Genomic DNA, 24,506 nt, shown 5'->3' with positions numbered 1-24,506 from the left:
CATACTACGTAGGAAGCGTTTTCTACGCCGTTTTTTACGATGATTAAGGAGAGGTGAGAGGAACCACGGCGAATCCTGTAGTCTACAACCCATCTCTAGCTGTTCCTGCGGATTCCCTCACCACGTCAGATTTGTGGTATGCTGCCTTTAAGAGCGCAAAAACGAAACAGTCGAGCACTCGATGACTTCATCGTGATGTTCCGAACACCTTCATATGACAAACAGCTGCACATGACCATGCGTTGCTGCTCCTGGATGAGCGCAGTTAAGCGAGAGATCCTTTTCTTAATATCATAGAAAAACCTTTGGTGAACACTTGCTCCTATGATAAACAAACTGACTGAGGTGAACTCAACTTGTTCGAGTCAGCGACGAATGTTTGATCTAGCGTAGATGTCCAAGCGCATTGAAGAATATGTAGCTAATAGGAAAGTCGAAATTGATAAGGAAGGGGTTTCGAAGAAGCAGAATCTTTAGTCCTACTTATTCCCTCACAATAACGATCGTCTGGAAATTAGCTCATTTCTAGCTGCTCTGCAAGTCGAATGCGTATATTCGAGAGCAAATAAATTGATTCGTACCTGTAGTAGAGCTCTCCACCCAACTCTGATTCCAATTAAGAAGAGTTATTTTGTTATTAATGGGAACTGCACAGAGCCTATAAGCAAAAGTCAACCTTATCTGGTCTTCTTAAAAATAATTGATTACAATTTTCTGTTTTGCTGACGAGGACAGAGATAACAACAAACCCAGGCAACCCATAACTCCATTTCAGAAGTCACAACTACCGTACCTTGGAATAGTTGGATCTAAAGCAATAAGCGAGCCCTGTTCGTATTCGTAATATGTTCTCCACCGCATTCTACTTATTTGTTTTCTACCTAATTTTTTCCGCAAATTTTAACTGTAGCTTGACCTTTCGAATGTTTCAAAGTAGTATCCCAGTGTTTTTCGTTCTACCGCATTTCCACTTTTAAGCAATGAAAAACACGTTACTCTGTTACGAGAGAGCACCGAATGGCGGGCATAGCGAACGAGATCACCGGCTGTTAATAAGACAAAAAAGGCACCTAGCCGACAGCCGGCTGCTACTGAGTTGTTCAACGCGACAAATCCAAGGCGGAACCACAGAATTTAAAAATCTTGGACGAGTTCCACCAGGTGTGAATCACGAAGGGGCATGGTTGGACCGAAATTAAAATAAGCGAACTGCAGCAGTTTTCTACAACGTGAGTACGCTCACTGATGAAAAAAGTGATGAAGCGAGAAAAGAGAGATTTCGGTGTAAGATGTAGGCTGGTCAATCCGGAAAATCAAGATCAAGCGAAGAAGTACTTTTTGAAGAATGTGGGCCAAAAATTTTCATAGGCAGAAGTGAATAACGGTTCATGACTGGGGCAAAGGGCTGCAGGGTGGGCACGAGCATTCCGCGAACTTTCTCGACCCTTCATCAAAGAACACCATTGGTTTACTTGTCTCCCAACAATTTTGTTTAATTTCCCTTTCTTTTTCCAATCCGCATGCAACGGTTCGTAGGTTCTGAGAGACTAACATGCTCATTTTTTGCGTCTACACAATGTACTCAAAGGTAATCAACACAGCGCATAATTCTGAAGAATTACTCTTTCACTAGCTACTCACGTGAAAATGCCGTGAAGTTTAAACACTCAGGTGAACGTGTTTTGAAAAGTATGGTAGGGTCAAAACGGCATGAAGCTCGGTGCAATTGTGTAAACGGCTGCGCTCAAAGTGGCAAGGAGGAGCTCGCGTTTGGGGTTGAGGTAGGACCATCGCAAACTGTAGCGAAGAATGTGGCTAGGCTCCTCCCTCTATTCTAACCGCTACGCTCCATTGCATCGCTTCCAGCGCACCGTTTACGCAATTGCAACGAGCTTCGTTTTGACTCGACTGTACTGCTGTAATCTCGGCCAATCAGTTCAAGATTGATACAACTGATCCACTTTACAGTATTCTTTTTCGGAATCCATCATTATTTTTGTTTGCTTGGCATGTTTCACCCTTTCATAAGAATCTCTGCAGTGTTTTCGTAATTCCCCACTGTTGTCGCTCATTTGTCCACAAGGCAAAATTCTTCGTACGTAAAGGATGTTCTCAATTCTGTCTGATTGGATACCTGTCTCTTCAAGCATGTGACATTTTTATTTAAATCTGACGATGTACAAACACCAATAACACCCGTGCTAACACCACTTTAACTGTAGAATGGTGAGATCGAATAAAGTGGTTTTCGACAAGAAAAATGGATGTGAGCAAAAGTACAGCAACCAGCAAAAACAAAAGAACAGGAGATCCCTAAGATGGACAGAAATGGTGCGAGTACGTTGTAAGCCATCTTAGGCTTTGACTCTGTGTGGCTGTGGTTGCTGTTCGACTACTGATCGAGGAGGCATCGGTCGGAACTGTTGATGGCCAGGTGGCGGTTGGGGTGCAGAAGGTCGCGTTAAGGATGCAGTGTTTACTCGATACAGTGGATGCGGTTCCAATTCTTGCCTCAGAAGAGCGATTAGCACGAAATCAGTGTTGTACACAGCTGTAAGTATGCTTTTTAAACATATTATTGATTGAAACGTAGTGCACTGTTGTCTACAACGAAAAAAAAATCGAAAAAAAGGAAAATGAAAGAAAAAATAGCTCAGAGACATAAAAAGTAAATAAAGAGAACCAAACAATATCCTTTTAACCATGCAGTTTTTTTTTCGAGATAATGAGCAAGTGAAGGGCAACAAGGAAAAGTAGCCAAAACTCACGGAAATTGCACTCGAGCAAGTACTGCACCATCCGTAGATCGCATTCACAGCTTATCACGATGTAGGGAGCATCAGTTTCAATACATCGAGCTGAAACAAGAGGTCTATTTTACTCGGCTCCAGGATGTGCAAACGATAAACAGAAGCATGGTGATTTCGTTATATTCTCACAAACATACCTATATCGGCAGGTGCAGGCCGATCCTCGTGAACGGTGCCGCCAGCAAGTCGGATCAACCTCGTCAGCATTGTCCGGCTCGGTTCCACCGAAGGAGTGATGTAGAATTGGACGTCCTAGAATCGAAACTCCTTTTTAGAAAAAAAACCCAAATAAGCGACGTGGTCAGATAGGAAAAATCATTCACAAAAAAGACCGAAATCAGACCACACACAATGTAAGATTTGAACAAAATCCTAAGAAACCTCAAACAGTTTCCTATGTCTCGCTCGAACCACGCTGCGCTTGCAGTTGTATCCGAGGTGTCGCTCCTGATCTTCGTCGTGCAAGAAATAGTCAAGGGTGTCTAGAACGAAAATAAATAACTGTTAAATTCAGTAAGCTCCAAAGTTTAAAGGGAGATGGATGAAGAAAAGTAAAAACGAGCTACCTACCCATCCACTGCCGACACTCGTATCCATGCACTATCCAGTACGGATTCACGATATTTCTTCCGAGACAAATCGCTTCCAGGAGCTTTTCTGTGCGGCGTCCATTTGTTGTGACAAGATGTGTGCATTCTGCGATCTCTTCGCAAGCACGGCCGCCGAGAAATCGAAGTTTCTAGAGAATATATATTATGAAGAAATAAGAAAGAAATATTGAACGAATCTAATTACAGAAGAACAAGAATGACTAACTTGGGTCAGCACATGTTTGTTCTCCTCATCTATGCCAGAGAACGCGACCACGTATTCAGGATGGGTGCCGCCGGATTTTTTGCGTTCCTCAACTTTGGCTGCAATCTCTGCTTCGCTCGGAGGAGCCGACTGAGATCTGGAACGAAATGGAATAGAAGTGGTAACGAAGTCTTTGTCAAGTGCAGATCAAATTTGTTGCATGACACTTCCAACATGGCAGGTTCGGCACAGTATTGTATCAAGACAATACGTCGAAAGCAGGTAACAGAAGAAATGTCAGTAAGAATACAGGGTATGTAAACTGCAAAACAGAATGCAAAAAAGGATAAACTGAAACAACTGACCGCAATTTTTTGTTCGGAAACACCCCTTCGTCGTTCTCGACTGTTTGTTTCGTGTCAAATGAACGACGCCACTGCTCGGGTGAAACAATAATCGGCATCTTCCACGCAACTTAAAAACGACTTTTATGAACTGGAATTTTATTTTCTTTACTGCAGTAAAAAGGCATTCATATGTGAACTCACGAAGTAATTGTTTAAACTGATCGTTAATCATTTCGAGGGCGTATGGACCTGGTGATACTCCCTCACACGGTTGGCCCAACTAAAACAGGAATAGAACGTACGCGACACGGATTTGAGACTTTTTTCTTTCTTCTTACAATCCGTAAGAAAACAGAGACCAAATTAAACCTGATATCGTTGATTATCAACTTCCACTCGTTGTCCAGCATAATTATCCGCGAGCCATTGGTAGTTAACAACAGGAATTTCCCATTCTCGAGCTTTTTCAACTTTTTCTACTCCAGGACTGCAGAAAAGGAGATTTCCAACGTCACAAAATAATACAAATTTATTACGACCACAAAAGAACATTAATCAAACATGCACTTCGAAACGCTGTAACTCGCCTCAAGATCAGCTTTACCAATCGAAATAAGAACAGTTGTAGTCCACTTATTTCCGCTGCATAAAACTCCAAGCTTTTGGATTTCACAAAACAAAAAGTGAAAGTCGGTTGGAGAAAGGTCTGGGGAATGTGGTGGCTGAGCCAGAGTCTCGTAGCCTAACTTGTTCAACTTCAGTGGTGTCACCTCTGAAATGTGTGGCCGGACAATTTCGTGTAGGAGAATGGGGCCCTTTCTGTCGGGCGAAGAGGTTGGAGATTGCTGTGCATTTCGTCCAGTTCTCTGCAGTGAGGTTTCATGAAGTTGTTAAGAATTACACCTATAGCACACCACCACACAGTCAGCACGGTCTTCATTGGGTGCATTTTCGATTTCGGGAAGTGCTTGGGAGCTTCATATTTGTCCATCTATTGAGCAGGACGCTTCCTGTTGTCGTGAAGGATCTATTTCTCATCGCACGTAGCAATACGATCGAGAAATGAATCATTCTTGTTGCGTAACAGAACAGTTGAGCAGATCTCAAAACGGCGTTTTCCTTGGGACTCGCTCAGTTCATTCAGCACCCACTTGTTCAACTTTTTCACCCTTCCAATTTTTTTTAAAAATGGCGGACGACTGTTGAATGGTCAACGCCTAGTTCTTCGGCAACCTCACGTGTTGTTTTAAGCGGATCATCCTTGGTGACTGTCTTCAGGAGGTGGTCGTCAACTTCAGAAGGCTGGTCACGACCTTACCTTCGAGGCTCATATCACCACAACGAAACCTTTGGAACCAACGCTGTACGTGGATTCAGTAATGTGCAAACAGCGTTGATATTCCGAGCTGTCTCCACTGCAAACCTGCCCAGCTTGAACTCGTAGAAGAAGATTTGGTGAAAATCTTGCCTGATCATATTATCTTTTAAATCTTGGTACTGACCAAATGCTGAATCTCGTTCAAAATCACTTCAGCACTAATAGCCACAGCGAAATGCGCTATAAAACAAAAATGGGTGTAACCGATTTAAAAAATTGTCGTGAAGATAAGGCAACACAAAACGCATTATTTTTGCACCAACCTTATATAAGGATACAAAAGTAGACTTGAAATCTAAAGCAAGGAAACGAGTAGAAAAAAACATGTTAAACGTAAAAACTAACGCTTTAGCAATGAGGAGATTGTTGTGACGGCTCAGGTATGGCGTGAATTTAGCTCCCATTGTTTCCACCATGAATTTCATTGCTGCTCTTTCACCCTCATCAAAACCAGAGAACGAGACCAACTAAAAAGAGAAAAGTCTTAAAAAAACAAGAAATCCTTGACCCAGGATGAAGTACGCTAGAATCGAAGTGGCGACACTAACGTAATGGAAACAACCATACAAGAATAGGATAAAAATGAGACGAGAACCTTCCCCAGCAATGGACGGCATCCATCGATGAAAACAGACGGCAAATGAGCGTGCCTCCACGGGACATCCATTTGTTTTTTCATCAACACATCAACCAACCACTGCATCGTAACTAGTCGCTTGCGATCTTTTAACGCCTGAAAATAATGGAATCAGGCGTTTGTATATGTGCGTGATAGAATAACAATAATCAGAAACTACGAACAATAAATACTAACCAGATGAGCATGCTGTGTTCGAATTGACTCCACGATGACATGAGTTATCGCTCCAGCTCTTTCAGCATAAGCCTTCGCTCCAAATTCTATGTCTCCGCCATGCATTCTGATCGCTAGAACTATATTTGGCAGATCAAGCTTGTCCGTGAACATTCTATCCATGTCAAACATATGCAGAACGCAGCCAGCCAAGCAGATTTCCGGATGCACTGCAATGGAAACACCTCGTGATTTTAGCAAGCCAACTCCAATTAGTATTGGAACTATGATTTGAAAAAGTGGAACGACTAGTAGAACAAATTTATCCAGTCACATTTCCATAGGACAAGAGTGGAAATAAATCTATCAAAAATCAAAACCCGACCACTCATTAACACGTTCGGCTCGTAGGTGAAGAACTGACTGGGGATCACAGGTTGTTGAGGAGTCGGCACCATTCGCATAGGTTGTGTAACCATTTCTCCTGCAGAAATTGTAAAAAGGCTGCAATATCACATGGAGTTGCGAAATGAACCTGGCGGAAAACCGAGTTCACCGTTGCTCATCGGACGCGGCATGCCGGCTTGTGGAAGTATTGGTGCTTGTGTGGGCGACATCAGCGGTGGCGATCGCATGTCGGGTGTGTAGTGTGGAGAGGGTGTTGGCTGGGGAAATCGTGACCCTGAATATCTATGTTTTTTTTTAATCGAAATACATGTGAAGGTATACTAAGGTCCATTTAGAAACTAAAAACCACTACACGTTGGGAAAAGTTTTGGCAACAGCGTTCTCTAACTTCACGTTTTGACTGAAGTGCAAAAAATCTCTTGAAAGCATGAAGTAACTCCTCGTACTCGTCGCGCGGAGATTTGTCACAAACCTGGTAAATTGCCAACTGCTATTAATCCATAGTTTTCAAAATCCACTTTCGAGGTTGCGTTAAAGGAAACTAGATTAATTAAATACTATATTGCTGCAACTGCGCAGTGTTCCCATCTTTAGAAAAAATAACATCTGTCGATCAAGAAATCAAAAAGATTAACGAAAGCACTATAACTGCCCTTTGATAATCACGTTTTTTTCTCAACTTCAAACTGCACTCAAACGAATTCGAAACATCATCTTTTTTTAAAATCAGATTTGATTTAGATTCACTAGAGAAGGAAAAACCAAAAAAGAAATCCTTCTCATAAGTGCACAGCTACGAACGATGACTGTAAACGATGACTTCTAGCATTTTGAATCTGTTAAAAAGAAACAAAGGGAGAAATCCTTTACTTGAAAAATTGGAAATCGAATGAAAAACCCCATTCTACAGATTTTCAAAAGAATTGAAGTTTTTTAAAATTTATTTAAGGGCGTTGAAGACCGCAGAGTTTTGAAGTAGTGAAATATCGAATTCCTAGAACTACAAAGCTGTATCACAAAACCAACGTTCTTTGCGGAGAAGGCGAGCAGCTCGCCGAACGGCTGGAAAGAAAAAGCTGAACGGAAACGAGCTGAAAAGCGGAATGGCGCAAGTGAATTAAAGATTCAGAGCTACTCAAAATGCATAGCTCTCCCCTTCTTCGAGTGCAGTGTTGGAGAACGTTGAAAAACGGCGATGCCGAGTGAACACTCACAAATTTATTAACATTCATTCGAAGGCTGCAGTGTTCAAAAATTTTTCAACTAATTTTGGTTTGGCAGGAAAATTTCTGAAGAGTGCTTTTTTAAATTGTAGACGACTGAAGAGTGTATTTGAATGGATGAAGTTCAAGTGAAGATGTAAAAGCTATTCGTGTACAATGCCCTACTCATGGTTCAATTATAGAAAACGTCGCTGGGAATGAAGGACGAAAAGGTGACTTTACAAAATATCGCAATCATCTTAGACAAAAGATTTGATTTGCATTACAAGAGTTTTGATAGTTTGAGAATCTCAGAGCAATCTTGTCACGACTTGCAAGTTTTTATCTATTACTTGTACGGATTACACTAAAAATTACATTCAATCTACACTTCTTATCAGAATTTATTCCGTTTTAGAGTGGAATTTCGTAAAAATAATTGAAACCCAATGAATGAATTTAAATGAAGCTGGGAAGACGAGCTGAGGAAATGAAAGAAACCAAAAATGTTAAACCCAGCCGAAAGTAGTTCCAAAGAGAGCAAATGAGCATTTTACAACCGTTCAATCTTGGGACTATGTGAACGGCTTGTCAACAAAGACAGAAAATTCGCTCTCTTCAAGCAAATCGAGAAGAAAACAATTGATATTTCTAACGACAATCTTCTATCGGCTTCCTTGTTTCTCTAAGTTAAAAACTTCAATTCTAACAGCAAAGATGAACACAGAAAGAAACTAACCGTTAGGAGTATACGGTGGCTGAGGCGTTTGTGGAGTGTGAGGTTGTGCAGCAGAGCCTGCGGCGTACACTGAAATCAGCACAAAGCCCGTGAGATTTTCCACTGCATTGTTTTCCTCTTAAAATCAAAATTTACAAGGTCAGTTCTTTTATAATGTTACTCCATTCAACCCTGGACAACATTTCAATAATTCTAGAACGGCTCTAAAAGGGGAATTTATGAAAGTCAGAAGAATTACTGTAGGAGAATTTAAAATATACCATTCAGTATTATCGCTCAGATTTTTTTCGGATGACATCGCTCCTAAAGACATCACGCCGCAAAACTTGAGTGCTGCGGGTTCCAGGTGGGTTATGCCTATACGGGATCGTTGATTATAGGGAGGAGAGTGATTCCGCCCATTTATACCTGATTGCCGTAAAAAAACGACCCGGAACGACGATGAACGAATGAACGGAATGCGATGCGTGCAGAAAGCTGACGCGCTCCAATCGAAATCGTTGTAGAAAATAGTGCTTCTGAACGCTCGAAGGCGCATCCTCCGGGCAATCCTTTTTACGGCAATTAGGAAATGGACGGAATCACCCTCCTCATCATAATCTACGACCCCGTATAGGCATAACTCACCTGGAAGCCGCACCACCCCAGATTCGTGGGGTGATGCCTTCAAATGCAAACAAACAAACAGAAAGCTCAGTCTCGTTGGTAAGAAACCCAATTTTGTGATTTCCAATTTGAATTAACCTCTACAATCGCGTGCGCGCCAATCACATGCCTTCGTCAGAAGGGAAATCCCTGTATCTAAGAGCTTGCCCGCAGTAGTTTCAGTCACTCGGTTAGCTGTTCCTTCTTACTACTTCTTACTTAAGCGGCTTACTAAGAGCGGGAAACCGAGATTCGACTGCGAGCGACAGGACATCTCGAAAGACGTGAGGACGAAGCGCAAGTGTCTCGAAAGGGTTTTCTCAGGACCCTTGCGTGAGGACGTAGTCACAGAGTTCCGGGGGCCACGAAGCTGCTGGCAACATTCGCGAATCCGCAGCTGTAAACGACCGGTCTTGGGGTTCCGATGTGGGACCCCGAGTCATAGGTGCGATAAGGAGGAGCCGGCCTCCCAGGTGAAGGGGGTCTTGCCCATATCGGGCAGCCGAAAGTGAAGGGTAATGAGACATATATTTATATGAACTTTAAAGAAATCGTCGACCAGGGAGATGTCCGAATGAGACGTGAAATCTCACTGACGCAAACAATTGCGACACAACGAAAATAACTCTCTTCTACTTCAATTTTTTTTTACAAATTTCTTTTTCATCTGTATTTCTTTTCACCATATTTATTTACCGTATTTCGGTACACACGTTTTACAGTCCTTCTCCATTTCCTATTTTTTCGGATATTCTGCCTTCCTTCCTTACTGACGAGTTCCGGGGAAGGCACTTAGTATTTTCTACAATTCCGTCTAAGGGCAGGAACGAAACGGAAATTGTTTTATCGGGTTTTTTACGGTATTTTTTTTTCAGGAGCAGCATCTTTCTCCTTCGTCATTACGGTTTTCGAGGTCGACCATGTGGTGGGACGGGGAAAAACCGAAAAAGAATCACCTTGATCACCTTGACTCCCGTTGATTTTCGAACTGGTCGAGCGAGCGCCAGTAATTCTTCCATTTTTCTCGATCGCGTGCCAGAGTCGCCCAGTGGTTCCTCCTTTCGCGGACACGAAGAGCATCATAATTTTCTTTGATGGACTTCGTGAAAAAATCTGACCACTGATCGGCGGTCTTCTTATAGTGCGCTTAATATCCAGAAGAGCAACCCAGTCGCTCACGGCTCTGGTCCAACGGTTGTTGTTAAAACGCATCACGTGTCCGGCCCACCTTATGTTACTTTCCTTGGCAAACGCGGCGGCGTCTCCAATCTTCGATCGCTGACGTAGGAGAGAACTTCGAATCCCGTCCCTTACTTGTGTGAAACGGGATACTCCTAGCATCACTCTCTCAATTGCGCGTTCAATGACGCTCACCGCGTTTTCTTCCTGCTTGCGAAATGCCCAGGTTTCCGAAGCATAGGTCAGAGCAGGAAGTACGGTGGTGTTGAAGAGGTGAGCACGGAACCAGGGGTTCCTGATCTTCTTCACTACATCCTCGATGCTCTTGTACGCTCCCCAAGCCGCTCTTCTCCTCCTGTCCAACTCGGGAGTCAGGTTGTTCATCATTTCCAATTCCCGTCCCAGATAAACGTAGCTGGTGCATCGGATATGTTCGTTCCATTGAGCGTGAATGGGGCATCCAAGACCCATCCGTTCCGCATGAACATCGTCTTTTGTAGATTCAACTGAAGACCGATGCATCCATATGTTTCGTTGAATTCCATCTGGATTCGTTCCGCTTGGCTGATGCTAAGTGTTATCAGTACGATTTCATCAGCAAAGCGCAAATGGTGTAGCTGCCGACTATCAACCTTCACTCCCATGTCGTCCCATTCCAACTTTCGCATTGCGTTCTCGAGGGTAGCTGTGAATATTTTGGGTGAAATTGTATCACCCTGTCGGACCCCCTCTTCACGTCAATGATGATGTTCTTGTAGAATGGCGAAATTCCGGTCGTGAAGTTACTGTACAACTCTCGAAGTACCTTTATGTACTGAGTAGGGACCCTTGGTTGTCCAAGGCTTCCACGACCGCTTCCGCCTCAACTGAGTCGAAGGCCTTCTTTAAGTCGATGAAGGTGAGACAGAGCGGCATCTTGTGCTCTCGTGATACCTCGGTGAATTTCGAAACAGTGTAAACGTGGTCAATCGTTTTTTTTTTTTCAAAGGTCAATCCTTTTCGAAACCTTGCTTGCTCGCATGGCTGTCCTTCATCCAAGACTTTTTCAATCCTATCAAGGATTACTCTTGTAGAGAGCTTGTAGATGACGGACAGTAGGCAGATTGGACGATAGTTGCCGATATCATGTGGATCTCCCTTTTTATACAACAACACGGTCTTGCTGGTCTTCCACTGTTTAGGAACCTTGCATTCCGACAGATAACGTGTAAAGAGCCTCGCCAGGGTGTTGATGAGTACTGGCGGAAGATTTTTCAGGTGTTCTGGTCTTATTCTGTCGGAACCGGGTGCCGTACGATTTCTTACCGACATGATAGCATGTCGGACTTCGGAAGAGAGCACCTTTGGAATGACTTGTCCGTCTTCCCTCAGATGGTGAGGAGGCAAGCAGACATGGCTGTCGAAGAGATCAGAGTAGAAGACGTAGATGATTTTCTCCATCCCCCTTCTCGATGCAATTGCTGTTCCCTTTGGGTTCCGGAGAGCAGTCATCCTCGTCTTGTGACTGGCGAAGTCTCGACGGGCATAGCGGATGCTTTTCCCCGCCTCTGCAGCTTCAGCCAGCACTTCTGCTCTTCTCTCTTTAAGGTCTTCCTTTATCGCCTCTCTGCAAAGCCTTGCAAGCTCGGACGTGAGTTCTTGGTTCCCTGCGGCTCCTGCTGCTCCACGCTGGCGTATCAGAGTTTCAAGAGACAGGCATCTCTTGGTGGTTTTAAAACTCCCAGCCTTCTTCGTGCAGTCCTGAAAGTGTTCAACAAGCCGGTCATATTCCTCGTCGATGTTGTCCATTACGGAATCTTCCCAAAAGCCGGTTAGCGTAGCGAAGAGATCCCAGTTGATGGTAGTCCTGGGATTTCTCTCTCTGAACTTGGCGGCTTTCTCTGCTCTCCTTGTGAAGGAAAATCTTCCTCGGAGGAGGCGATGGTCCGATCCCGTATAAACTTTGGTACAACAGCGACGTCCGTCAGGCAGAACCTTTTATTGACGATGATGTGGTCTATTTCATTACGGAACCCTCCACCGTATGACTTCCACGTCCAGCGTAGAGAGGAGGGCTTCTGGAATTGCGAGTTCCCATGGATGGTCTTAGTCGTCATGATGAACTCGGAGAGCCTCTCCTCCTGGTCATTCCATTGTAGGCCGTGGGTCTCGATGTGAAGTTCCTCCGGTGTTCTTCTTGGGCCATTCTTGGCGTTGAAATCGCCAATTATGACCATGTAGAAGGCATGATCTTCTCGGTAGAAGTTCTTCAGGTCCATATAGAAAGCTTCGACTTCTTCTCCTTCGTTGCTTGATGTTGGAGCGTAAGCGACTCGTGTTCATGAGGATGCCAACTCCACCAACACCTCTACTGTCGCATGTTCCTAAGAACAGTTCTTCTCCAGTTTCATATACGGCGTTGGGAGGGTGACGTCGTTTCGTCTCGTTCACTCCGAGGACGTCGTACTTAAGTTTTCTGGCTTGCATCATCAGATTTTTAATGGCCACATCCGATGCAAGCATACGTGCGTTATAAGTACAGATCGCCATCCTAGTCCTTCTCCGTTTTGGTAGCATAGATGACTCCTGCAACCCCGTCCTTCCTGGCACTACCGTACGAAGCTTTCCTCCGGAATCAGGGATCTTTTTCCTATTACTGTGAGATGCATATAATTCCAAAACTCATGGGCAGGTTGCGGAACTCTGGTCCCATGAGTTTTTGGGAGAACGTTGCGTTCTCCCGGAGTGACAGGTGGAGCTTATTTGTTGGAGGCGACTTCAAACTCCCTCTCTTGCACCTCCCAGTCACTTGATTGCAGGCTTTTGGCCGGACCGACGTGCGTGCTACAAGGATGTCATGAGTCAGTCCTGGCTCAGCAGAAACAGGGAGTCCATCCCCTGAATCCACCCGCGTCTCTGGGCAAGCACAAGGTCGCTTTTGGTCCGCGATTAGCCCCCTATCCGCCACCCGAGGACGCGCCACGTAGCCTCGCGACTAACCGGCTGTGATCCCTCTAGTGAGGGAGATCCGTGGCGAAGAAGAGTACTACTTTAAAAAGATGCTATTCTGAAATGTATAGTATACGATAATAAAGGTTGTGGTGCTATCCATTGTGGGCTTCCTCATAATAGAACTGCCAGCCGAATGTAAATAAAATAAATCGCATTGAGTGAACGAAGTGGATTCTTTCATCCACATGGTGGGCATTTTTCATAGGATTTATCCGAATCATTTAACATAATAGGGAAATGTCACACTTGTATATCGATGTTCATCGAAGAAAAAATTGTTTGTCTGTATAAATAAAGGTGGACAACTCAGAAAGGTTGTTTCATAGTATTCATCAACAAAAGAATACCTAAAAACCATTTAACTAATTTAATTAGTTGAACAGTTGTCCTAAAACATCGTTAGCAAGAGAAGGGCTCCTAAGCCAGCAGATAGCATTAAAGGGAGATTAATCATATTAATCAAGAGTTACCAGAACAAAAAATTCATTTTTGGCAGCGGAGAAATTACTAATTCGATGAAGAGTAACAACAGCGACAACATAACATGCATTTTCTGCCGTACTTAATGAGTACTTAATGAGAAAGTATGAAAGTGAATAAACAACACCAGTACGAATAAGCAGTAACGAGGACGAATGAGCAACTTCAATTACGAACTAGAAAGAAAAAGATCACTTACATACGTCATATATGTTATATAATATATTATATATAGTTCCCAGCGGAGTTCCCAAAGAAGTGCGGCGTGATGAGTCATTACGAGTAGCGCTTGCACATAAATTACTATTTTAGATAATTACAAAATCCAGAACAAACTGCGTGGATTAATTACAATATAGCGTAAGAGAGCATGGAATTTGCTACAAGTATTTGCCAAAATACCGGAACAACAGAATTTTTAAGTTGCAGAAATTCACTGTATCTATCATCATCTTCGAAAGTAAGTTTCTTCTTAAACAACTCAGTAACAGTAAAGTGAAGGGTACATAACTCACCTAACTTTCTCTGCTCTATACAGAGCATACTTGACTGGGTTGAGAAAATGCGTCCAAGCACAAAAAAATCGCTGCTTTTTTGCAGCCGAGAAAACAGGCTTTTTTAAAATAACTTGTTTATTTGGAAACCTATCAGTAGAATGAAGGGTACATATTCGCTCTAGAATTCTTCAGTCCATAGAATGGTAACCCGATTGACCAGCAAATATGCGTAGTTTTTTTTAAAGAGGGGGGGGGGGGGGAGCACGCTATCGTTGGCGTGTTCCCCCTCCCGTTGATTAATCATTGAAGAGTCGGAGAATCTATAACTGCGCGTGCTCCACCCCCCCCCCCTCTCTCTATCTCATCGAAACAAAAATTTTCCTTAGTATGCTATATATATATATATATATATATATATATATATGCGCTGATAGCGCGTAAAACGAGGTATATAGCGCTTACCTGTGCACAGTGAATGTGTTGTATACCGTTAGATCCACCATTTTCTGGGGTTCCCTTAACTGCTAGACGATTTTTCCTCTTAACGGAAATATTAGCTGTTTGTTTCAGCGAAATTTTGTGGCTGTAAAAATCACGCTCTAACAGCACATTCTCGCTCTGTTGCTTAAGTGAAGGGGCCCGTTCGCCAACCGTCCAAAAGTGAAAAGGATCGGAGCACCGGCTCCGACTATCGCATCTATGCCCCGAGTCTTGTTGTTAGGGGCACCCGCAATCCGCTATATCTATGAAAGTGTAAAAGAGTTTGTAAGGGACCAGGCCAAGCAGCGCCAATAGAGAGGGTGATAGACTGGTGATGTCCTACAAGGCCATAGATGGCTGTCTCTTATTTAGATATAATATTGTATTTGTCACAGATCTGCATCACTGGAGAGATCACACCTGGTTAGTGGCGAGGCTACTTTGCGCGTTCGCAGATGGCGGATAGGAGGCCAATCGCAGACCAAAAACGACCTTGTGCCTGCATTGAGACGCAGGTGGATTCAGGGGTACGAACTCCCTGCTTCTGTTGTGCAAGGTCTGACTCATAACATCCTTGTAACTCGCAGGTCGGTCCGGCCAAAAGCCTGCATTCAAGAGACTGGGAGGTGCAAGGGAGGGAGTTTGAAGTCGCCTCCAACAAATAAGCTCCACCTGTCATTCCGGGAGAACGCAACGTTCTCCCAAAAACTCATGGGACCAGAGTTCCGCAACCTGCCCATGAGTTTTGGAATTATACGCATCTCACAGTAATAGGAAAAAGATCCCTGATTCGAGAGGAAAGCTTCGTACGGTAGTGCCAGGAAGGACGGGGTTGCAGGAGTCATCTATGCTACCGAAACGGAGAACGACTAGGGTGACCATCTTTACTTGTAACGCCTGTACGCTTGCATCGGATGCGGCCATTGAAAATCTGATGATGCAAGCCAGAAAATCTAAGTACGACGTCCTCGGAGTGAACGAGACGAGACGGCACCACTCACTTAAATGCATCACCCCACAAAACTGGGGTGCTGCAAGTTCAGGGTGGGTTATGCCTGTACTAGGTCGTAGATTGTGGGGAGGAGGGTGATTCCCTCCATTCCTTTCCAATTTCCGTTAAGAAAAAGGCTGCGGCACGTGCGCAAAGCTGGCGCGCTCCAATCGAACTCTATTGTAGGAAACTGCGCCTCTAAACGCTCGAAGCCTCATGTTCCGGGCCGTGTTTTACGGCAATTAGGAAAAAATAGACGGCATCACCCTCCTCCCCATAATCTACGGCCCCGTATAGGCATAACTCACCTGAAACCCGCACCACCCCAAATTCGTGGGGTGATGCCTTTAACGCCGTTTATGGAACTGAAGAAGAACTGTTCATAGAAACATGCGACAGTAGAGGAGTTAGTGAAGTGGAGCAGGACATCGTCAACGTGGCAAATAATATCGACTTTTTCGAACAACTTACGACCCGAATCAGACGTCTGCGGATGAGAAGATGAGATCAATGCCAGCTTTGACGATCTTCGTTGCTTACGCACCAACATCAAGCTACAACTTCACGTCGGGATCCACGGCTTCTCCCTACCTTCCCCTGAAGCAAACAGGGGAAGAGGATTTCAGAGTTTATCATGACGACTAAGACCACTCATGGGAACTCACAATTCCAGAAGCCTTCCTCTCTACCCTAGACGTGAGTCACACGGTAGAAGGTACCACACTGAAATTGACCAAATCATACTCAGTAAAAGGTTTTGCCGGACGAATGTCGCTGTTGGGCCACAGTTTTATATAGGATCAGGCCACCACCTCCTCCGGTTTCGTTCGCCTGGAGAAAACAGAAATTCCCAAAGTTCAGAGGGCGAAACCCCAGATCTATCATTAACTGGGATCTTCACGCAATATCAACAAGGAGTACGGTCGGTTCGTTGAACTTTTTCATAACCACACGAGGAAAGCTCAGAGTTCTGAAACTACTAAAAGATGTCTGTCTCCGGAAACTCTAGAGCTGATAACGTTGGAGTGGAGCTGCACAAGCCTCAGGCAACCAAAAACTCATGTCCGAGCTCACAAGGCTTTCCAAAGAGGCGATAAAAGACCGCAAAGTGAGAAGAGCAGAAGTGTTAGCTGAAGCTGCAGAGACGGGAAAGTTCATTCGCTACGTCCGTCGAGAATTCGTCAATCGAAAGATGAGGATATGTGCTCTCCGGAACCCAAATGGAATAACCAAATCATCAACGACTTCTATACTGATTCTTTGACTGCCATGACCATTTGCTTCCTCACCATCTGAGGGAAGATGGACATTCCAGAAGTTCTCCCGTACAAGTTATTTTTCGGAATGCAAGATCCCTAAAAAGTGGAAGACCAGCGAAACCGTGTTGTTCTACAAGAAGAGGCGGCTCTGTGCTTGATGGTTATTGAGCCTTCACAAAAGTGCGCTCATTAACCATCAAAACGCAAACCGCGCGAGCGGGCCCGCCCGCGCGGCTGTGAACTCTGCGAGCAGCCTTACTATCCGTCATCTACAAGCTCTTCAAAAGAGTGATGCTTAAAGGATGAAGGATTGAAGAAGTGCTAGATGAGGGACAGCCATGCGAGGAAGCAGGGTTTCGAAGGGGATTCAACACGATTATCCGAGTTCACACTATTTCGAAACTCACTGGGGTATCAAGAGAGTACAAGCTACATTCTATGAGAATGCCATCATTGACGTGAAGAGAGGGGTCCAAGAGGGTGATACAATTTCACCTAAAATATTCACGGCTACTCTTGAGAGCGCAACTTGAAAGCAGGAATGGGATGACATGGGAGTTAAGGCTGATGGTCGGCAGATACACCACTTACGCTTTGCTGATGATATCGTTCTGATAACACATGCATCAGCCAAGCGGAACGAATCCAGATGGAATTCAACGAAACATATGGATGCATCGGTCTTCAGTTGAATCTGCAATAGACGATGTTCATGCGTATCACATAGGTCTCGGATGCCCCATTCGCGCCCAATGGAATGAACATATCCGAATGCACTGGCTACGTTTATCTGGGTCGGGAATTGAACATGATGAACGACATGACCCTGGGCAGGAGGAGACGAGCGGCTTGGTGAGCGTATAAGAGCATCGAGGATGTAGTGAAGAAGAAAGAAGAGTAGGAACACCCAATTCTGTGCTCACCTCTTCAATACCACAGTACTTCCTGCTCTGACCTATGCTTCAAAAACCAAACCGAACACTTCGCAAGCAGAAAGAAAATGTGGGGAGCGTCATTGAACGCGCAATTGAGAGAGTGATGCTAGGAGTATCCCGTTTCACGCAAGTGAAAGTGTTTCGAAGTTCTATCCTACGTCACCGCTCGAAGATTAGAGACGTCACCGCGTTTGCCAAGAAAAGCAAAATAAGGTGGGCCGGTCACGTAATGCGCTTCAACGATAACCGTTGGACCAGCGCCATGAACGACTAGATTCCAGATTCTAGATATTAGATTCTAGATTTTCTAGATATTTCTAGAGATTCTAGATATTAAGCGCACCACAGGAAGACCGCCGACCCGATGGTCAGACTTCTTCACAAAGTCCTTGAAAGAAAATATCAGAGCTCTCCGTTTCCCACGTAAAGGGAGAAACCATTAGGCGACTCTGGCACGCGATCGGGAGAAATAGAAGGATTACTGGCGGCAGCTCGACCAGTTCGAAGAAAAACGGGAGTCAAGGTGATCAAGGTGATTGTATTTGTTCCACAATGAGGTTTTTGCATGGTTCTCATGGTACTCTTAACTAAATTCAAATATCATTTCAGAACTAGAGAAGTCATCAATGTTATACCCAACAATGACCACATTCAAACTCATTCGAGCATGAGAGCAAGTGAAGAAAGGAATGACGGACAAATTAAATCTCTAAACAATACAAAAAGACAAAAGTTGTAGAACAATACAAAGGAAGTGCAGCAGATGTGCATATTCTGACATCAACGAGTCAGCTATGCAACTACTTCTCAACAGTTCGACTATCTATAGTTGGCTACGTAAAACATCACGACGAGGAAGGGCAACTCCACGCATGAGATTGCACGGTACTGATGTCCTCTTGGTTGCTCGAGATAATAGAGTTATGGGAGATAATGAATGCGCTTTCTACCACATTTATGGAACATCATAACTATGGCTTTGAGAAAAGAGATGAAAAGATAAAGTGACGATATCTTGCATATTTGTACTATACTCATGACCTATCGTACTAAGGAAAACTTTATGATCTACCTTCGCTAAGCGCTGACCAAACGAAAATGCTTAGAATCACTTCTAATAAACTTACCATTAGTTACAACCTCAGATTATTTACTACTTTTTTTCACATTCATTTTAAAATTTTGAACTTTCCAAGAAATTAATTATTGATAAGTTGCATTAATCAATTGAAGAAACTAAACATGAGAGTAGATTTAAATTGGAATCAAAATAAATCATTTGCTTCGAGGAATTACCAATTCACTGATATAACGGAGAGTGAGGAATAAATAGAATAATCAAGAAGAAGGAGAAGTGAGACGTATTTTGTAGATGAATTCGCACGAGAAGATTATCACCACACTACTTTCTTCTTCGCGCAAGTTAATTGTTCCAAAGGTCGCCATAGTGGCTTTCTTTAACCCGAATTAATTTTTAGACATAAAATTGCAAGTATATCTGTAACTATCTACTTCAACATTCCGGTCGCCAATCAAGACCAATTCAGTCCAGTTAAAAATAGTAGCGAATGCACCGTGTACTTTTACTGCTGACTTTGAACGATTCACTTTATTCAAAGTGATTTAAGAGTTTTGACTCTTGATTTGTCATGCATCATCAGTTTTTGCCCAGTCACATTTCACTATGTTCGGAATTACATCACATTAGCAAAACAAAAACACCTGCGAAGAAACTCACTGATGAGTAACAAACAATAAACGCCAGGATAGGCTGCATCGAATTTTTAAGGTAAAAAGTGCGATGCAGGTGCAACTCAACGTCAAGTGTGTTGCTAGTGTTGCGGTGTTTTGATAACGATTAAAATCTTATATCAAAAGTTTTTCATCGGTTCAAATTCCACACCTTAGGAATCATTCAGCCAATGATTCGTCCAACAGGCGCCAAAACTTTTTTTTTGAAAATCTTCAATCCTTTATAGTAGGGTTCAAGAACACACAGATGCATAGGAAGATACAGATATACACATCATTCTGTGATGACAACATATGGTATTCACAACAGATTTCTACGGAATTTGCAAGATATCTAAACTTACCAACAATTTTTGCTAAGTGATCCCTTCAAATCACTCGAATCTGAGAAATGCAAGAACAGCTGTGGCAGATATATTCGCTATTTGCAGAACATTTCGAAAGTCCCCACTTTGTCTGCATTGCGGTCAAAAAAAAAACATGCAAAAATTCCGCTAATCAAATATGTTTCTACCAAATTATCCGATGGTACCTCATTAAATCAGCTTTTTGATGCTTTTATTTGCTTTGAACTGCTCTAGTGTTTAATAATGAAAAGAAGCATAAGGTTTTTAATCGAGGACAATCAACGTTTAAGCAGTGAAGAAGTTGGAAAGAGAAGATTTATGGCTGGACAATTTTCCGGAAATTATGTGGTTTCAATGCGATTTTACAGCCGCAAACACTCAACGGCAAATATACGGAAAATGACACTTCAGCAAATTCAATTCTGTTCCAGCGAGAACCGCATTGCTAAATATCAGAGACGCAATAATGCTTCAGTGCACTTGATGACATACTCTCCCATGAGGCATGAATAGCCACTGCACACAGCATGTTTCGAAACCGGCAAAATAATTGCCTACACCGATAATGTTTTCCAGAGATGAACAGATTAAGGTAGAAAATTCAAACGTAGCGGGAAAACTCAGAAGAATACAAGACAAACACGCGAGAAAACGTAGAATTTAACTATAACAAGCAATCTTGTCTTGCCTCTCTACAGAAACGCACTTCCTTCTTTTACGTCATGATTAGATATCTGTAAAGGATTAACTTTAGAAATATTTTTATAGCCTTTGCTGCATCGTTACTTTTTCGAAACTCAAAGAACATGGAGAGTAGAATAACTTTTCAGGTGATGGGTTTCACATTGCAAAGGGAGGTTTTATAAAAGAGGAATTGATCAGTGCAATAAAAGCATGTTGATTTCCGTTTTTGATGTAAAGACGACCTAAACAATTACTTCAGATACATGTGTAATTAAATGCAAATAAAAGCAAAAAGAGAAGTTCACTTACAAGAATTCCTGAACTATCTCCATGCGCTAAGTTAGCTTATTAGTGTTAGCTAAATGTTGTGTAGAAACGACATTGCTTAAAAGTAGGCTCAAAAAAAAATCGAGCTTCTGTTGATTTCCGTTTTTGATGCAAAGAAGAAGAACTAAAATACAGCCTATTTCGAGATTTGTAGAAAAAAATAAAATGAAACATTAAATAGGTAGGAAAATAAACAATTGCTTCAGATACATGTGCAATTAAATGGAGTGAAAGCTTTGAAAAAAAAAAGATTCTGGCCAAAATTTTCAGTTCAAATGTTATAAAAGGTGAGAGAAAAGCATGAAACATCCACGTGCGTACGCGTAGCTGCCTTTTTGAGAGACCTATGATACTCCAGTAACCAATACCTCATGTTAAAAAAGTATTTTTCTTTAAACGACCCAAAAAAAAAACACATAAAAACGTGCAAAATCAGTACATCCTGGTATGGAACTATCTACAGATCGTAAGAATTTTCATGCCATTTGAGCACGAACTCCTATATAGTATAAGCGCATGAAGAAATAAGTGGAAAACATAAATATCTTTGCTAAAAGAAGGAGATCAGTGTACTGACGATTAAAGAAAACTGCTGCCGTCGGTTTGTTTAGCGAGTCCAGCAAAATTGTCCCTGTCAAAGTCGGTTTCTGACGAGAAAAACAAAGTTTACAAACGTTCGTTTGATCACGATGTCGAATTGAGGTCTCAAAAGTGAGAGTGTAATAAAATAGCACAAGTGGTAGAATTTGATCACGTGTTTGCAATAACCTGATTCTAGTTTTCTTATTCTGCAAGCTAAAATCTTACTTTTACCGTCAAGATTATTAAAGAAGATGTTTGTTTGCAGTAGAGGAGTGGTCAGCAACCCTGGAAAGGAAGTGGATTTGAGCGGCTCAAAAATCAAAGCAATCAGGATTAGCCTCAGGCTCTTTGGAACACTTCATGACCTGGGTTAGCTTGACCAAATAATACAGTATACGGGTGCTCCTAATGATCAGCTCCACTACAACTCTACTTACGTTCTAGTCTGCTGTGTAATTTTCTCAATATCGACAAGAGTTTTTCCAGCTCAAACTCAACTACCTGCCCACTGCTGTTAACCAATGAGTGGATATCCTCGGCATAAGCCTCAGATAGATATCGCGAGCTAGTAACTCCATGCATATGTCACCATATGCTTATGCCACCCAAGGAATCCCTGACTGGTATTACAAAAGATGAGGGTGAGTAAGCACAGTAATGATCGATAAGAGGACCATTTAGCCAACTTCGCAGTATGTCCAAGTAATATATGATCTCCAACAGGAGAACTTAACGAAAAATCGGAAATCAACGGAAAAAATCGAGGCACCAGAACGTACAATCAGCGTTTTGGAGCAGTTAGAAATCACAAAATGGTCTGATTTTTTCCCTAAAGTGATGGCAAATTACAAAGCAGTAGTGCTAATCTCAAGATGAAAGTTTGAAGCTGCTATTCGTCGACGTCGAACTTGTCATTAAATACATTCAAAAAATCTACCAGAACCTACCATTTAATTCCACCGTTCCGCGTATCATACTATTAAGCATATCGGGGCTGGGTATTTTGAGCATTTCCTCCTCGTCAAGGACGAGTTGTCGAACAGGGGCTTTGCGAGGCCGAGTTCGTCTAGGGCGCCGGTGTTGCGGGTTGATTTGTGGAGTTGTCTTTACGGAGTCAAACGAATCCATGCTGCTTTCGAGTACCGGAGAACAGTTGTGTGCACTAGACGTGCTTGATAGTCTTGTCGTCATTATCTCGTCCTGCGGGGCCTCGACCACCTCATAGGTGATGAGTGCTCGGGGTGACGGTCGGCATTTGGTAACACTATGCAGGTGTGCTTGTCGCGGATACTGTGAATGCATCTGAAGCAGTGCAGATGAAGAACACTAGAAGACGTGACTGTGACAATTGAGAAATAACGATGTGAGAATAATTTTGACTGTCAGACAAAAGAATAACAGAATCGATTAGGTTAGAAATCTACTAGAAGAAAGGGCTCAAAAAGAAGTAAGAGTAATAAGAAACTAGGCTTATTACAGCGGAAAGAAGCGTTATGAGAACAACCACGGTTTCAAAAGGGACGCCTAAACTCACGTTAAAACTCACAAAAGTGAAGTTCTATTAATTACATACCCGTCCGTAGTTCAGCACTTGGGTAAGCATGGGTATTTCCCTTAAACGTCCTAAAAAACGGCGTGGGAGCCGCTCTATTGCCTAAGAGGAACGTTAGAACGCACATACTTGTACACACTATGGTCCCATCAGCAGCCTGTTTATTGGTTTTACTGAAAAGGTTGACGAAAAAGCCCCGCTTGAACGTGGATGCAGTGTGTTGCGTCTGATCTGGTCGTTTCCGCAATTTACTGCTCAAACTCTACGTTTTCCCTTCGGTTTCTGTACCACTTGCCAATTTCGTGATACTCCGCCCTTAAGAGACAAAATGAAATCTTTGTAATAAAGATGAGAAATCATTCAAAACCAAGAGCGCATAGTCGGGGTGAATGAACAGTTATATTTGAGCAAAAGGATCTCATTTCGGTGAAGATTTCATTCGATAATTCATTCAAAATGAATTGGGAAAGAAATTAATAGAGAACAGAACTCGCAAAGGATTTAAGCTGTCATTAACGACAAGAGCCCTTCAATCTCTCACTGTCCTAAACCAACTTTTAGACGTTGTTATTAAGAATACTGAGTTTAAAAAAATTCCCATAAGTAGACAGGTGAAAGTAAGCACGACGAAGCGAACCCCGGGTGAATTGTAACAACTAATGAATCCGATTGAAAGGCAAAGCTCCGCAGGCTCGACAAAGTGAGAGAGAAGAGACGAACAGACGACAGTGCTAGAGTGCGCTTCTTTAGGACAATTTCCTCTGCCGAAAAATTTTGTGGGGACAAAAGCGCTGATAACCTAACAATTCTGCTCAAGAATTTTTCTATGAGCGTCTAAAGTACAGTTTTCAAAATGCCTTGGAAGGCAAAAAATCACTGAAGGTGTCCAAACGAATTCCTACTGTGAATTCGTCTGTCGAGATATTTCAAGTCAGTGTGATCATGCGTGTGACCGTTGATCGAGTGGATAATTGCGATTATCACAGAAACTAAAATTATCTCGCACGGAAACTGCGCATGACTCAGTGAATAGCTCGCGAATAATCCGTTGTCATCGTCTCAGCAAGCTGGGATTGTAGATTTTTCGTTGATTTTTTGTTGCGATGGACTATAAACACAAACCAAAGTTCAGGGTGCGCATGACTCAAGGTGGCGTAGGCAGGCACACATACTGCTCGTCTTCAGTAGTTTACTGGATTCAAGGACAACTCAAATGCTCGGCATGACGCAGGATACGCTGTCATCGACAACACATATGACAAGAACTGCAGCAATTCCTACGTTTCCCACTCTCTGCTCGACACCTACTCCTTAACTTCATCAGTACCACATC

At 42.9% G+C, this 24,506-nt stretch overlaps 6 protein-coding genes across 7 annotated transcripts; 1 reads left to right on the top strand and 5 right to left on the bottom strand.

Moving 5' to 3' along the window:
• Positions 1-2,354: 2,354 nt before the first annotated feature.
• RB195_002103 (uncharacterized protein) lies at positions 2,355-10,964 on the bottom strand (the record flags this gene model as incomplete). Of its 2 annotated transcripts, none has more annotated exons than XM_064199191.1 (17): positions 2,355-2,551; positions 2,769-2,858; positions 2,948-3,062; positions 3,192-3,292; positions 3,381-3,549; positions 3,627-3,762; positions 3,971-4,079; positions 4,154-4,232; positions 4,322-4,439; positions 5,676-5,797; positions 5,926-6,063; positions 6,145-6,353; positions 6,509-6,607; positions 6,680-6,805; positions 8,473-8,589; positions 10,074-10,866; positions 10,929-10,964. In XM_064199191.1, the coding sequence occupies 17 exons, from the start codon at positions 10,962-10,964 to the stop codon at positions 2,355-2,357; spliced, it is 2,754 nt and encodes a 917-aa protein (XP_064055071.1). The 2 variants fall into 2 exon arrangements, with proteins under 2 accessions (XP_064055071.1, XP_064055072.1); XM_064199190.1 differs by having other exon boundaries at positions 8,473-8,541.
• Positions 10,965-11,103: 139 nt separating this feature from the next.
• RB195_002102 (uncharacterized protein) lies at positions 11,104-12,084 on the bottom strand (the record flags this gene model as incomplete). The annotated part of the gene is made up of 1 exon (XM_064199189.1): positions 11,104-12,084. One exon carries the CDS (start codon positions 12,082-12,084, stop codon positions 11,104-11,106), a length of 981 nt encoding a protein of 326 aa, XP_064055070.1.
• A 23-nt stretch (positions 12,085-12,107) lies between these two features.
• Positions 12,108-12,554, bottom strand: RB195_002101 (uncharacterized protein; the record flags this gene model as incomplete). The annotated part of the gene is made up of 1 exon (XM_064199188.1): positions 12,108-12,554. The coding sequence occupies one exon, from the start codon at positions 12,552-12,554 to the stop codon at positions 12,108-12,110; it is 447 nt and encodes a 148-aa protein (XP_064055069.1).
• Positions 12,421-12,825, bottom strand: RB195_002100 (uncharacterized protein; the record flags this gene model as incomplete). Its single annotated transcript, XM_064199187.1, has 1 exon — positions 12,421-12,825. One exon carries the CDS (start codon positions 12,823-12,825, stop codon positions 12,421-12,423), a length of 405 nt encoding a protein of 134 aa, XP_064055068.1.
• Positions 12,826-17,332: 4,507 nt separating this feature from the next.
• Positions 17,333-17,858, top strand: RB195_002099 (uncharacterized protein; the record flags this gene model as incomplete). The annotated part of the gene is made up of 2 exons (XM_064199186.1): positions 17,333-17,474; positions 17,683-17,858. 2 exons carry the CDS (start codon positions 17,333-17,335, stop codon positions 17,856-17,858), a joined length of 318 nt encoding a protein of 105 aa, XP_064055067.1.
• Positions 17,859-22,554: 4,696 nt separating this feature from the next.
• On the bottom strand, positions 22,555-22,923 carry RB195_002098 (uncharacterized protein; the record flags this gene model as incomplete). The annotated part of the gene is made up of 1 exon (XM_064199185.1): positions 22,555-22,923. The coding sequence occupies one exon, from the start codon at positions 22,921-22,923 to the stop codon at positions 22,555-22,557; it is 369 nt and encodes a 122-aa protein (XP_064055066.1).
• Between the last annotated feature and the right edge of the window lie 1,583 nt (positions 22,924-24,506).

This window comes from Necator americanus, chromosome IV (genome assembly GCF_031761385.1).
Source record: "Necator americanus strain Aroian chromosome IV, whole genome shotgun sequence".
NCBI lineage: Eukaryota > Metazoa > Nematoda > Chromadorea > Rhabditida > Ancylostomatidae > Necator > Necator americanus.
Note: the sequence above shows the minus strand (reverse complement) of the source record. Positions and strands in the feature narration are given on the sequence as shown.